Here is a 16,113-nt window from a genome sequence, read left to right as displayed (position 1 = left end):
GCGACTATTTGTAACTTGAATGTGTTTGGCTTCTGGTGTCTTTCGCTTCCAGTTATTTTACCTGTACAAAAACAGCCCATTATACTGTTTCATACAAACTTTTAATTATTATCATATTATTTTAACTTCAGTATCATAATCATAAATTCCCCAGAACGCGATTTCACCGTACTGCCATACACTAGGGTTTTCTGAAACCCAGGTACTGGTATAGAGAAGGAAAACATAGTAGCCTACACTGGCAGCTGGGTTTCCAGCCAATGACTGCATTTAATTTGACCTCACTGTAATTCAATTACATTTTAGGTTTGAATAGAGAATACAGGAAGCAAATGTATTCTTTAATAAAAATTTAAAAAAGAAAAAGTGACCAGAAGGTCATCAAGATTTTATTGTTTTCAACACATCTAGCAATAAGTGAAGAATGATTAATGAAGCTTGTTGAGCAGTTAACTGTGACTGTTGATAAATGGATATTTATATTTAAATCATGCAACATGCATTATTTATTTCATATTCATTTTTATAAATTTTTTTATTTGGGCTGAACCAATATAACTAAACAGCAATGGAACCTGTCAGTACCGATAGTCTAGTGGTTAGTGCACTGACATATAGTGCAACTGTGTCTCTGGCAACCCGTGTTTGATTCCTGGCTTAAGGTCCTTTGCCGATCACATTCCCCACCAATCGCTACACTGTCCTGTGTAATAAGCAAAAAAAAAAGGTTGCACTTTCAAATTAGTGAGTTTTACTTTACAGTTACATGGTTGCTACTGTAAATGAAAACAGCGAAAATATGGTTATTTCTTCTACAGTAAGTTACTTGTCACTAGCTGCCAGTAAATTACTGTAATTCTTTTCTACAGTTAGTTACTTGTCACTTGCTGCCAGTTAATTACTGTGAATTTCACAGACAGTTTCTTACAGTGTGTATATATATGCTGGGATTAGGACTTGGCTTTCTGCAGACCAGTCAAGTTCTTCCACACTGACTGAATCAATCATTTCTTTTTGAACCTTGCCTTAGTTATACACAGAGGCATTGTCATGTTAGAAAAGAAAAGGGTCCTGTTGAAAATGTTGCTATAAAATTAGAAGCACACACTTCCCTAGAATATCATTATACGTTTAAACATTAAGATTTGTATGGGAATTTCTATAGTCAAACCTGTTCTTTAGAAGGGGGTGTCTCAATACTTTTTGCAATATATATATGATATGATATGATATGATATGATATGATATGATATATATATATCAGTGGTAGAGTGGTCTTCTGAAATGAGGAGGAACATTTTTTTTGATCAAATGTAAATTCATGTCCCAGTCACGTCATTTTCTTGGTTAAATAAACGTTACTTACAGAAAGTAAGAAAAAAAAATCTATTTAATATTTTCATATTAATGCAATCAATATTCTATTTATTAAAGCCATATGAATCTCATCAAGTTAGTGTTTTTAAGCATTGTACTTTTATTCCAAAATAATAACTCAAGGCAGTAACAATTTAAACAACATGTTTTATTTGTGAACTTATATATGTTCAGCTGTTCTTTTTAATAGTTAACTTGTAACTATTTTTGAATTTTTCGGATCATCAGTCATCAAGGCTCAGTAAATATTGGTCACGGACACAGAGATTTAGGCCTAAATTTCACCAAGCTGATTACTCACTAAAAACTCTCACAGATCATGTTTTCGTGCCATTTCAAGTCTTATTTTGATGTAACAAAGTGGTTATATCTAAGTTTATGAGTTGTTTACTTCCTTTTTTCAGTTAGTCTTCTGCCATTATATTGTTCATTCAGATCCACGAAAGCGCATGAATACAAGAGCGGGATTTATTGCCTGGACCAATCACAGCCGAACATAACCAGTCATATCCAATCATATCGCGATACATTGCCTCCTCTCACGTGCCTTTCCCCCATTCATTCTCAATTACCCGTATCAAACTTAGGGGTCTGTTAAAACTCAAAGGGCTCAGGGGAGGCCAGAGAGATGCGGACTCCCGTTGTAACTTTACCTGCTGGTGTTGCTGGACAATGTTTCTTTAAAAAAATTAATAAATTTATACACTTTTTAATGTTATATTTTGTAATATCGGCGTTGTTTTATTTTTTTACTACAATTTTTTTCTCATCTAATATTTTGATGGCCCTGAATACACACACACACACACACACATGTAAACTTTCATCTTCTCAACCTCATAGTTAAAAGGTCATGTGCACAACCTCAGAAAATACTGGATTTCTGCAGAAAATCCGATTTGATCCACATTCAGCTGAGGTGTGAATGTAGCCAGAGACTCACAGTCACATGAAGATGTTTTGACCTGAAATGAAGGGTTATCTTACTGTATTAGCTGAAAATAAATACAGCATTTAGATAAAAAAAAAAATTGGTTTGTTGCTAAATTTGTTTTAATACAGAAAATAGCATTCATTCAAATCAACAAATGTAATTTTTTTATGACAATTAGCATGCTGTTCGTGCACTGTGTGATATTTTCCAGTGACCTAGTAAGAAGACGGCTCAATAGAGCATTAGCTAAATGTATTTACACAGCTGAGGACAAGGTACACTAACATCCCAGTTTCATGTGTTCATTAATTGTTAGTTAAGCACAGAAATGTGTATATACTGACCTAAAAGGTGAACCCAGGGTATACCTATGACCATAAATGAGTAAATAACTACATGTAGGACAGGTGTACCTTTGCGTTACCCATTACCTTGATGAATTTAGGATTTGGAGAAGAATAGCAGGTTTTCTGAGCTGTTGTTCCAAAATTGAATTTCACAATGCAAATCCTAAACAGTCCAGAGGGTAGTGGTTCCACAGTGTTAAGGGAAAGTGAACAGTGAAAGCTAGAGGCGTTGCTAATGCAGAGATTGAGCAGATAAGAGGCAGGGTAATTGGAGCAGTAGAGGGAGAAATCAGCACTTGAGAGCTTCCTCTCGTTTCTGACAAACCTGTACTCAGATTGTATGTAGGCAATGGACAACACTCTCAGAAAACAGCACATTACTTAACCAGCAGGTTATTGCTCTTTGGACCCAGAGAGTGAACTCGGTCTGACCTTGCAGAGTTCATCTGCGTCAGCTGTCAGCATTAAGGTCCTGAAACACTTTAATCTGCACCAGTCTCCGTAAAATAGGTCACTATTCTGTCTAGTGGCCTTTCTTTGGTCATGTACCAGAGTGTGTAAGCAAATATATGTGCGGTTCAATTAAAAATGAACCCTGGGGTGCTGTAGTCAAGGCTGAATGAATGGCAGTTAAGCTGTAATACCAATGAGATGTTAGTGAAGGATTAATAATTATAGTTACAGTTTTACAGATGATAGCTGAAGTGAAAGAAAAATGCTGTTATTTTTTACTCGTGTTACATCATGTCATTATAAACCTGCATGGAACATAAAAGTAGATATTTAGAAGAATGTTGAAGCTGCTCTTTTTTAAGTAGCCTGTGCAACTTATTGCGCTATATTGCAAGACTTCTGAAGCCATACGATAGCCTTGAGTGCTGAAAAATTTGAATTATTTTTGTTATTCACTCCACTTTTACGTTACCGCATTCAAATCTAAATTTTAGATTAGTTGTTTTTAGATGGGAATTTATTTTATGAAACTTCTTTTAGGAATTGTATTTATTCAACACAACATGTTGTCAGATGTTCTGTGCTATTTCATTTGATCAACAGTCCAATAAAAAACGGAATATTGTGAAAATTATTGCAATTTAAAATGTTCTATTTGGATATATTTTAAAATGAATTTTTCTTTTTACAGTTTTACAGATGATAGCTGAAGTGAAAGAAAAATGCTGTTATTTTTTACTCGTGTTACATCATGTCATTATAAACCTGCATGGAACATAAAAGTAGATATTTAGAAGAATGTTGAAGCTGCTCTTTTTTAAGTAGCCTGTGCAACTTATTGCGCTATATTGCAAGACTTCTGAAGCCATACGATAGCCTTGAGTGCTGAAAAATTTGAATTATTTTTGTTATTCACTCCACTTTTACGTTACCGCATTCAAATCTAAATTTTAGATTAGTTGTTTTTAGATGGGAATTTATTTTATGAAACTTCTTTTAGGAATTGTATTTATTCAACACAACATGTTGTCAGATGTTCTGTGCTATTTCATTTGATCAACAATCCAATAAAAAACGGAATATTGTGAAAATTATTGCAATTTAAAATGTTCTATTTGGATATATTTTAAAATGAATTTTTCTTCTGTCATGCAAAGCTGAATTTTCAGCATCATTACTCCAGTCTTCAGTGTCACATGATCCTTCAGAAATCATTCTAATATGATGATTTACTGCAAAAAAAAAACATAATTTAGGCTATTTGAAACATTTGTAACATTATTATTATTATAAGTTGCTAAGAAAAAATCATCTGCTAAATGAATAAATATAAATGTTAATTTATTGGACTTGGTAGTTAAAATAAAAAACAGAATAATTCAAATTAAATTTAAATGATTAAATAAGCCATTTGTAACAATGAATGGCTATTTTATACATTATGATAAAAAACATATATTTTATACAGTGGAAGAAGAAGAAGGAATAAGTGGTTTTTGTTATTGGACATCAATTCTGTTCCCTTAAAGTGTTTTTCCCCTCATGCACAGGGAGAAAAAAAAAATCATAAAGGAACCTTCTTCTGACCCTGAATAACCGTATAGACTATTATGCTGCAGGTACTTCAATATTTTGGCTTAGAGCGGGAGTCTGACTTGACCAATGCTTAATGGTCCCACGTGGATACCATGGCAACATGTAATTTCAGCTTTGTTTGGCATTGCTGTGTGTGTATGTGCCGTGTTCGTTCAATAGCTTATTTAGGATAAAGGTCTTGCCCTGGAGGACACACTCTAGATTTCTGCGCTACACAGATCATGCAAAGGGTATGTTTCCTGAACTCTGAACACCCTGCTCTGCTTTACAATTACATTCACAGCCGGGAGTGATTCAGCCTGCTCATAAATAACTGTCTAATGTTTATGTGATGATTGATACATGATTTATTCACTGTGATTTTATTATTGGAGCTTTCAGACAGCTTAGTAGTAAAGGTAGTTTAGATGTAGTCATTTGTGTGAACCATGGATGTGATATTGGTAAGTTTAATACACTGCTGAAATTGTCTCATTGTGTTGTGTTGTTTAGATTTTTTCCCCCCAAAATCATCTGACCATTTAACATAACTGTATTTCTTCTCTCAAATTTAAAGAGAATTCATAAAATTTGTATTGATATGCCTTTGAATTGTTTTATAGATTATGTATGATTGCAGTTAGCCTCTCTCTTGCTTTCTGTGCTTGTTTTCCTTATAGGACCAGTTCAGATAGAGTATAAATATATATTTAAATAATGCATGCTGATATGTGTGTGTGTGTGAGTGTGTGTGTGTGTGTGTGTGTGTGTGTGTATGTGTATGTGTTCTCTGGCAACCCGTGTTTGATTCCTGGCTTAAGGTCCTTTGCCGATCACATTCCCCACCAATCGCTACACTGTCCTGTGTAATAAGCAAAAAAAAAAGGTTGCACTTTCAAATTAGTGAGTTTTACTTTACAGTTACATGGTTGCTACTGTAAATGAAAACAGCGAAAATATGGTTATTTCTTCTACAGTAAGTTACTTGTCACTAGCTGCCAGTAAATTACTGTAATTCTTTTCTACAGTTAGTTACTTGTCACTTGCTGCCAGTTAATTACTGTGAATTTCACAGACAGTTTCTTACAGTGTGTATATATATGCTGGGATTAGGACTTGGCTTTCTGCAGACCAGTCAAGTTCTTCCACACTGACTGAATCAATCATTTCTTTTTGAACCTTGCCTTAGTTATACACAGAGGCATTGTCATGTTAGAAAAGAAAAGGGTCCTGTTGAAAATGTTGCTATAAAATTAGAAGCACACACTTCCCTAGAATATCATTATACGTTTAAACATTAAGATTTGTATGGGAATTTCTATAGTCAAACCTGTTCTTTAGAAGGGGGTGTCTCAATACTTTTTGCAATATATATATGATATGATATGATATGATATGATATATATATATCAGTGGTAGAGTGGTCTTCTGAAATGAGGAGGAACATTTTTTTTGATCAAATGTAAATTCATGTCCCAGTCACGTCATTTTCTTGGTTAAATAAACGTTACTTACAGAAAGTAAGAAAAAAAAATCTATTTAATATTTTCATATTAATGCAATCAATATTCTATTTATTAAAGCCATATGAATCTCATCAAGTTAGTGTTTTTAAGCATTGTACTTTTATTCCAAAATAATAACTCAAGGCAGTAACAATTTAAACAACATGTTTTATTTGTGAACTTATATATGTTCAGCTGTTCTTTTTAATAGTTAACTTGTAACTATTTTTGAATTTTTCGGATCATCAGTCATCAAGGCTCAGTAAATATTGGTCACGGACACAGAGATTTAGGCCTAAATTTCACCAAGCTGATTACTCACTAAAAACTCTCACAGATCATGTTTTCGTGCCATTTCAAGTCTTATTTTGATGTAACAAAGTGGTTATATCTAAGTTTATGAGTTGTTTACTTCCTTTTTTCAGTTAGTCTTCTGCCATTATATTGTTCATTCAGATCCACGAAAGCGCATGAATACAAGAGCGGGATTTATTGCCTGGACCAATCACAGCCGAACATAACCAGTCATATCCAATCATATCGCGATACATTGCCTCCTCTCACGTGCCTTTCCCCCATTCATTCTCAATTACCCGTATCAAACTTAGGGGTCTGTTAAAACTCAAAGGGCTCAGGGGAGGCCAGAGAGATGCGGACTCCCGTTGTAACTTTACCTGCTGGTGTTGCTGGACAATGTTTCTTTAAAAAAATTAATAAATTTATACACTTTTTAATGTTATATTTTGTAATATCGGCGTTGTTTTATTTTTTTACTACAATTTTTTTCTCATCTAATATTTTGATGGCCCTGAATACACACACACACACACACACATGTAAACTTTCATCTTCTCAACCTCATAGTTAAAAGGTCATGTGCACAACCTCAGAAAATACTGGATTTCTGCAGAAAATCCGATTTGATCCACATTCAGCTGAGGTGTGAATGTAGCCAGAGACTCACAGTCACATGAAGATGTTTTGACCTGAAATGAAGGGTTATCTTACTGTATTAGCTGAAAATAAATACAGCATTTAGATAAAAAAAAAAATTGGTTTGTTGCTAAATTTGTTTTAATACAGAAAATAGCATTCATTCAAATCAACAAATGTAATTTTTTTATGACAATTAGCATGCTGTTCGTGCACTGTGTGATATTTTCCAGTGACCTAGTAAGAAGACGGCTCAATAGAGCATTAGCTAAATGTATTTACACAGCTGAGGACAAGGTACACTAACATCCCAGTTTCATGTGTTCATTAATTGTTAGTTAAGCACAGAAATGTGTATATACTGACCTAAAAGGTGAACCCAGGGTATACCTATGACCATAAATGAGTAAATAACTACATGTAGGACAGGTGTACCTTTGCGTTACCCATTACCTTGATGAATTTAGGATTTGGAGAAGAATAGCAGGTTTTCTGAGCTGTTGTTCCAAAATTGAATTTCACAATGCAAATCCTAAACAGTCCAGAGGGTAGTGGTTCCACAGTGTTAAGGGAAAGTGAACAGTGAAAGCTAGAGGCGTTGCTAATGCAGAGATTGAGCAGATAAGAGGCAGGGTAATTGGAGCAGTAGAGGGAGAAATCAGCACTTGAGAGCTTCCTCTCGTTTCTGACAAACCTGTACTCAGATTGTATGTAGGCAATGGACAACACTCTCAGAAAACAGCACATTACTTAACCAGCAGGTTATTGCTCTTTGGACCCAGAGAGTGAACTCGGTCTGACCTTGCAGAGTTCATCTGCGTCAGCTGTCAGCATTAAGGTCCTGAAACACTTTAATCTGCACCAGTCTCCGTAAAATAGGTCACTATTCTGTCTAGTGGCCTTTCTTTGGTCATGTACCAGAGTGTGTAAGCAAATATATGTGCGGTTCAATTAAAAATGAACCCTGGGGTGCTGTAGTCAAGGCTGAATGAATGGCAGTTAAGCTGTAATACCAATGAGATGTTAGTGAAGGATTAATAATTATAGTTACAGTTTTACAGATGATAGCTGAAGTGAAAGAAAAATGCTGTTATTTTTTACTCGTGTTACATCATGTCATTATAAACCTGCATGGAACATAAAAGTAGATATTTAGAAGAATGTTGAAGCTGCTCTTTTTTAAGTAGCCTGTGCAACTTATTGCGCTATATTGCAAGACTTCTGAAGCCATACGATAGCCTTGAGTGCTGAAAAATTTGAATTATTTTTGTTATTCACTCCACTTTTACGTTACCGCATTCAAATCTAAATTTTAGATTAGTTGTTTTTAGATGGGAATTTATTTTATGAAACTTCTTTTAGGAATTGTATTTATTCAACACAACATGTTGTCAGATGTTCTGTGCTATTTCATTTGATCAACAGTCCAATAAAAAACGGAATATTGTGAAAATTATTGCAATTTAAAATGTTCTATTTGGATATATTTTAAAATGAATTTTTCTTCTGTCATGCAAAGCTGAATTTTCAGCATCATTACTCCAGTCTTCAGTGTCACATGATCCTTCAGAAATCATTCTAATATGCTGATTTACTGCAAAAAAAACATAATTTAGGCTATTTGAAACATTTGTAACATTATTATTATTATAAGTTGCTAAGAAAAAATCATCTGCTAAATGAATAAATATAAATGTTAATTTATTGGACTTGGTAGTTAAAATAAAAAACAGAATAATTCAAATTAAATTTAAATGATTAAATAAGCCATTTGTAACAATGAATGGCTATTTTATACATTATGATAAAAAACATATATTTTATACAGTGGAAGAAGAAGAAGGAATAAGTGGTTTTTGTTATTGGACATCAATTCTGTTCCCTTAAAGTGTTTTTCCCCTCATGCACAGGGAGAAAAAAAAAATCATAAAGGAACCTTCTTCTGACCCTGAATAACCGTATAGACTATTATGCTGCAGGTACTTCAATATTTTGGCTTAGAGCGGGAGTCTGACTTGACCAATGCTTAATGGTCCCACGTGGATACCATGGCAACATGTAATTTCAGCTTTGTTTGGCATTGCTGTGTGTGTATGTGCCGTGTTCGTTCAATAGCTTATTTAGGATAAAGGTCTTGCCCTGGAGGACACACTCTAGATTTCTGCGCTACACAGATCATGCAAAGGGTATGTTTCCTGAACTCTGAACACCCTGCTCTGCTTTACAATTACATTCACAGCCGGGAGTGATTCAGCCTGCTCATAAATAACTGTCTAATGTTTATGTGATGATTGATACATGATTTATTCACTGTGATTTTATTATTGGAGCTTTCAGACAGCTTAGTAGTAAAGGTAGTTTAGATGTAGTCATTTGTGTGAACCATGGATGTGATATTGGTAAGTTTAATACACTGCTGAAATTGTCTCATTGTGTTGTGTTGTTTAGATTTTTTTCCCCCAAAATCATCTGACCATTTAACATAACTGTATTTCTTCTCTCAAATTTAAAGAGAATTCATAAAATTTGTATTGATATGCCTTTGAATTGTTTTATAGATTATGTATGATTGCAGTTAGCCTCTCTCTTGCTTTCTGTGCTTGTTTTCCTTATAGGACCAGTTCAGATAGAGTATAAATATATATTTAAATAATGCATGCTGATATGTGTGTGTGTGTGAGTGTGTGTGTGTGTGTGTGTGTGTGTATGTATGTGTGTATGTGTGTGTATTATATTCTGTCCTCTAGAGGGGGTGTGTGTATATATATATACACACACACATATGTATGTATGTACGTGTGTGTGTATGTGGAGTACATTTACACATATATATTCACTCTTAAAAATAAAGGTGCTTCACGATGCCATAGAAGAGTCTGTGTGTGTGTGTGTGTGTGTGTGTATGTATGTGTGTATGTGTGTGTATTATATTCTGTCCTCTAGAGGGGGTGTGTGTATATATATATACACACACACATATGTATGTATGTACGTGTGTGTGTATGTGGAGTACATTTACACATATATATTCACTCTTAAAAATAAAGGTGCTTCACGATGCCATAGAAGAGTCTTTTTGTCTAAATGGTTCCATAAAGGACCTTTAACATCTGAAGAACCTTTCTGTTTCACAAAAGCTTCTTTGTGGTGAAAGAAGGTTCTTCAGATTACAAAAAGGTAAGAAAGAGATGGTTCTTTAAAGAACCTTTGACTGAATGGTTCTTTGTGGAACCAAAAATGGCTCTTCTATGGCATCGATGTGAAGAACCTTTTGAAGCACCTTTATTTTTAAGAGTGTATATGAAGTGCTACAAAAATAAAATATGCAAAGGTATAACAAATGCTAAACGGACACAAAGGTGCTTCGTGTTAAATGTGTCAACCAAGACAGTTCAAAATATTACCATTCTGTACTGAGGCAGTGCAAATATTATGTCTCTAGATATTGTGTGCCGGAGGCAGATGCTGCAGTTGTGCAAATATTATGAGGATGTGCAAAAGGTTAAGATTAAAGCAGGAGCCAGTATTAACAGCAGTGCAGTACAGTATGAGGAAGTGATAGTGATTGTGGTCATAGTGCTGTATGTTTAATGGTAATTAATTATCCATCCACCTATTTCTTCTTTGGAGTCATAGTAAATTAATCTGTAGTAGTTTAGTGAATGCAGCCTAATTTTGGATGCTCAGCAGCTTGTGCTTTTCAGATTTATGAAGTCATCTCTACTTGAACTCATTATTAGCAGAGACGTCATTGGTGGTAATGAGAGGATATGTGTGATATAGTGATGTGTGCCTTTTGTTGCAGTGCTTATTTCAGCTCAGGATGAGTAAAGAATTGGAGGAGCATTCTCCCCTGGACGATTCGGGACATGGTGATGGGTCTGAGGAAGAAACAGAGGAGGATGATGAGCCCAAAATTTGTCAAGTATGCGGCGACAAATCCACAGGCTACCACTTTAACGCCATGACCTGTGAGGGCTGCAAGGGCTTCTTCAGGTGAGTGAGCAAACTGATTTTTCCCAGCTGCTCCTCCTTCAACAGATGTGTGGAGGAATTGTAATTGAGGATTATTTACTCCCCCTCATGTACTTCCAAACCTGTATGGCTTTCTTTCTACTGAGATGTTTTGCAGAAAGTCCAAGCTGAGAGGGGGAGTAAATGACTAAATGATTACGGAATTGTCATTTTTTGATGAACTGTACTTTTAATAATTGATCCAGTTGAGCCAACTGTCCCAGTACACTCTTAAAAATGAAGGTTCTTTATAATTGGCATTGATGGTTCCATGAAGAACCTTTAAGATGTATGCAATCTTTCAAATGCAGAAACTGTTGACTGTAAGGTCCTTTGAGGAGCCTTTTTGTGTAGGAACAAAACTTGACAAAGGACATCAAGGATATGTATGTTAAAATATATTTGCAGAGTGTGTCCAATAGTTTTTATAACAAACCTTGGAGAAATGGTTCGCTTACTGAGCTGAAAATGTGAAATATGACCTTTAGGGTGTACACAGAGCTTTAAAAATGGCTAAATCATCATTCAATTTTTGACTGTTGTGATTTGCATAATTTTTTTGAAAGCAGCCTTTGAAAAAGAAAGTAATTATAAGGTACAGTAGCACATTTGAATTTGTGGCCAGCCCACACGCTTCACAACACATCGTATGTGTCCAACTGCAGTCACATGGTAATTGCTTGTTTCCCAGGGTGCTTTCAGCATTTTTAAAAACATGAGAATTATACTGGTTAATGTACAAAAGATGTGAATATCCAAATGCTTTTTTAAGAAAGCAATATTAGCCACTATTGACATTGCTGCTCTTTTGGATCATTGTTGTCATATACAGACAGATATTATAATTAATAGACAGCAGGGTCTGGTTTTAAATCAGTAGCCCACACAAAAATTATATATTTTTAAATTATTTATTCACCCTCATGTCTTTGCAAACCAGAATGATGTTTTTTTCTCCTGTGGAACACAGGATATTTTTGAAGTGTTATTTTGGACCCCATCGACTTTCATTGTGTTGACTACAAACTTTATTTAACGCTATTTAAAATATTTTTATTAGCTCTTTAAAACAATGTCATACAGGTTTGAAAAGACATGAGGGTGAGTAAATAATGATTCATTCAAAATTCATTTTTGGGTGAACTAACACTTTAACCAGGGCTTGGGACAAAACAGATATTTAAAATGAGGGGGTCCAAAAATGGCTTCCTAATGCATTCCTCTGATTATATGTGATCTAACATTTGACCTGTTCTATTCTGTTCGATTATATTTATTCTATTCTATTCTATTCTGTGGTAGTCTAGTTAACCCTAGTAAAAAAAAGTAGTATATTCAAAGTACATTTATTTCATACTAAGTATAGTTCAAATCTATAACCATATTTACTGACATATTGCTCGAGACTTACTGATTTAAAAAAATAATACAGTAATTAAACTTTATTTGGAGTATCACTTGTGCACAATGCACATTTCTTAAAATGTGTTTTAATCTCACTATTGATGAGGATTGTATGATCTTTGAATAATGTCGGTCTTCAAATGCAAGATATTTAAAGTGCACCTAAAGTATACTTGCAATAGTTTCACTTTAGCACAATCAGATATACTTCTGTAGTTGGATTTCAGCACTACTTACTCGCAATTAAAGTGCATTAAGTACAAAATTAGTTTAGCAGACTTTAAGTATAGTATACTAAAAGTACAATTGGCAGGTATTTTTATAAAGTACATAAATATGTAAATATATTTGTAGTATTTTGCGAATACAAGCAGGCGCTCGGGCGCTGCAAAACAAACAAAACTTATATAGCACTTCTGTGATTCTCTATGCCCAGGCCACAGTCTCTCCCCCACGAGTCCTCAGTCTGTCTCTCTCTCTGTTCCCCCTGAGGCCTTTTACGATCTCTCCAGGCCAATCACTGAAACAAGAAGCAGGTGAATGTCATCATGCACTTGACCTGCTTACTCACCGCTCGTCTCCGACCGCTCTCTCCCGTTGCAGACTCTGCTAAACCACGCCCCTCTCGCCACATACCCCCACTGCCCGACTCAGGCCGGGGAGCCCTCCGACCTGCAGCCCCCCTCCCATTCCTGGAGAGGAAGTCTGCCACGGCCATCTGCGCCCCCGGCCTGTGGATCACCTTGAACTTAAATGGCTGGAGAGCCAGATACCAACGAGTGATCCGCGCATTGGTATCCTTCATGCGGTGGAGCCACTGCAGGGGCGCGTGGTCCGAACAGAGAGTGAACTCCCGCCCCAGGAGATAATAACGGAGGGTGAGAACCGCCCACCGGATCGCCAGACACTCCTTTTTAATGGTACTGTACATCATCTCTCTCTTAGAGAGCTTACGACTGATGTACAGCACCGGCTGTTCCTCACCCTCTATCTCCTGGGCCAGGACCGCTCCAAGCTCCCTCTCCGATGCGTCCGTTTGCAGCAAGAAGGGGAGAGAAAAATCAGGAGAGTGCAGAAGTGGTCCGCCATACAGAGTAGCCTTTATACCTGGGTGAAAGCCTGCTGGCACAGCTCCGCCCGCTGGACCGGGTCTGGGGCTTCCCTTTTAGTAAGGTCAGTCAGCTGGCTGGTGAGGTCCGAATAATTAGGTACAAACCTTCTGTAATATCCCGCCAGCCCCAGGAACTGCCTCACCTCCTTTTTGGTCTTGGGTCTCGGGCAGGTCGCAACCGCTGCCGTCTTACTTATTTGGGGACGCATCTGCCCATGGCCCAAGTGGAAGCCCAGATACCGAACCTCCACCCTCCCAACCGCACACTTTTTCGGGTTGACCGTCAGTCCGGCCCTTCTCAGCGCTCTCAGTACGGCCCACACATGCTCCATATGCCGCTGCCAGTCGTTACTATAAATAATAATGTCATCTAGATAAGCAGCAGCATATGTCGCATGCGGCCGAAGAATCGTATCCATGAGGCGCTGAAACGTGGCCGGCGCCCCGAACAAACCGAACGGAAGCGTAACGAATTGGTACCATCCACCAACTGCGTGGTGAAGGCTGTTTTTTCTTTGGATAGAGGTGATAAGGGGATCTGCCAGTATCCTTTAGTTAAATCCAGTGTCGAATAAAAACAAGCTGCACCCAGCCGATCAAGCAGTTCGTCAACCTGCGGCATTGGATATGCATCGAATTTCGACACCTGATTAACCTTGCGATAATCCACACAGAATCGTACCGAGCCGTCCGTTTTGGGTACCAAAACTATCGGGCTCGCCCAATCACTATGGGATTCTTCTATTACTCCCATCTCCAGCATCGCCTCTAATTCCGCCTGAACCACCTTTTTTTATACTCAGGCAAACGATATTGCCGGCTGCGAACCACCACACCCGGCTCGGTTTCTATGTGGTGCTGTATGTGGTCCGTTTGACCAGGTAGGGGCGAGAACACATCCGCAAACGCTGCCTGTAGCTTGGCTACATCAGCGAGCTGCGAGGTGATCGCTCCCTGGAGCCAGAGCTAGAGATTGCCGTTTAGTATTTACCTCTGGCCCGAGATCCTCCTCCCCACTCACCACTGTCGCTAGCATCACTGACTCCGCCTCACTCCATTTTTTTAGGAGGTTGAGGTGATAAATCTGACGTGCCCCGCTCCTATCTGTCCAAATGACCTCATAATTAAGATCCCCAATTCACCGTGTGACCTCAAAGGGTCCTTGCCACTTGGCGAGTAATTTAGAGCTAGATGTAGGGAGCAATACAAGCACTTTCTCTCCCGGTGCAAATTTACGCAGCCTGGGCCCCCTGTTGTACAGCCGGCTCTGCCTGTCCTGGGCCTGTAAGGGATGGAGAGGCTGCCCGTCGATGGTCTGAACCTGTTCAAATGCCCGTTTCAGGGACTCATCCTGGGACTGCTCCAGGGGGAAATCATCACGTTCAGAGAGGATTTAGCCTCTCATTCGGCTCCGTTCCCCCGGCCTCAGTATCCCGTGGTCCCGGTTCAGCCTCTCCAACCTGCACGTCCGCTCCGGTCTCCAGCTTTCTCTCTCCACAAGATACATCCGCACACAAATAACCCAGTAATTGACTAAAGGCTGGCCAATTCGTCCCCAAAATTAGCAGATGCCGGAGGTGCGGATTAATTGCGACCTCCACACTATGTTTTTGACCCTGAAATTTAATCAGCACGGACATTAGAGGATATTCCACCACATCCCCGTGCACACACCGCACCGGAACCATGCGGCTTCTATCCAATGCCTCGAGCTGAATCAAGCTTTGATGGATTGAGGTTTGATTACACCCCGAATCCACCAAAGTGAGATAAGTACCCCCCTTAATACTCACAGGTATTTGGTACAGGCCAGCTTGATCGGGGCAGCCTGTGGGTCGTCCGGGACCCGGATCAGTGCCCCGACCTCCATCACCGGGCACCGGTCAATGAAATGTCTGGGGTCCCCGCAACGCAAACAGGCCGGCCCAGACTTCCCCGCCGCCCTAATGGCAGGAAGTGGGTCAAGGGACTGGCGTGGAGAGAGAGAGAAAAAGGGAAGTGCTGTGGATCCCGCCCCGGCTAGCCCTGCCCCCCTGGGTGGTGCTCTCAGGCCAGCGGCAGACTCCGGAGGCGGCCCGCCCCTTCCCCGGGGAGGGACTCGAGGACTGATTCCCGGACAGGACCTAGGAAGGGGGGAAAAGGGAAAATTAGGAGAAGAGAGAGAGAGAGAGCCCGCCGCCAGGGATTCGTCGACTCCTGGGCCTGCCACCATCTGGTCCTCCGCCAACTGGATGGCCAGGTCCAGCGACGCCGGGCGGTGGCACTGGACCCACTCTGACGTCTTCTTCGGTAGACGGCCGATAAACTGCTCCAGCACCACACGGTCGAGGATCTGCTCGGCATCGCTTCCAGCAGCCATTTGCGGCAGGCGTCCCGGAGCTGCTGAGCCAACACGAAGGGCCGGCCACTTTCCCCTAGATCCAGCGAGCGAAACCGCTGGCGATGTTGTTCTGGGCTCCG

The 16,113-nt window shown here is 38.7% G+C and overlaps 1 protein-coding gene across 3 annotated transcripts in view; it reads left to right on the top strand.

Moving 5' to 3' along the window:
- The window catches only part of LOC107551996 (nuclear receptor subfamily 1 group I member 2), a 49,970-nt gene that overhangs the window by 14,322 nt on the left and 19,535 nt on the right, over window positions 1-16,113 (top strand). For 2 of the 3 annotated variants that reach the window (XM_016233805.1, XM_016233807.1), the window contains exons 1-2: window positions 8,891-9,310; window positions 10,930-11,120. In XM_016233805.1, coding sequence (XP_016089291.1) covers window positions 9,302-9,310; window positions 10,930-11,120 — 200 coding nt within the window. In that variant the 5' untranslated portion in view covers window positions 8,891-9,301. Of the gene's footprint in view, window positions 1-8,890; window positions 9,311-10,929; window positions 11,121-16,113 lie in introns of those variants that run through there. The other variant, XM_016233806.1, reaches the window with a different exon arrangement.

Source organism: Sinocyclocheilus grahami, unplaced genomic scaffold (genome assembly GCF_001515645.1).
Source record: "Sinocyclocheilus grahami isolate Dianchi unplaced genomic scaffold, SAMN03320097.WGS_v1.1 scaffold439.1, whole genome shotgun sequence".
Classification (NCBI taxonomy): Eukaryota; Metazoa; Chordata; class Actinopteri; order Cypriniformes; family Cyprinidae; genus Sinocyclocheilus; species Sinocyclocheilus grahami.
Note: the sequence above shows the minus strand (reverse complement) of the source record. Positions and strands in the feature narration are given on the sequence as shown.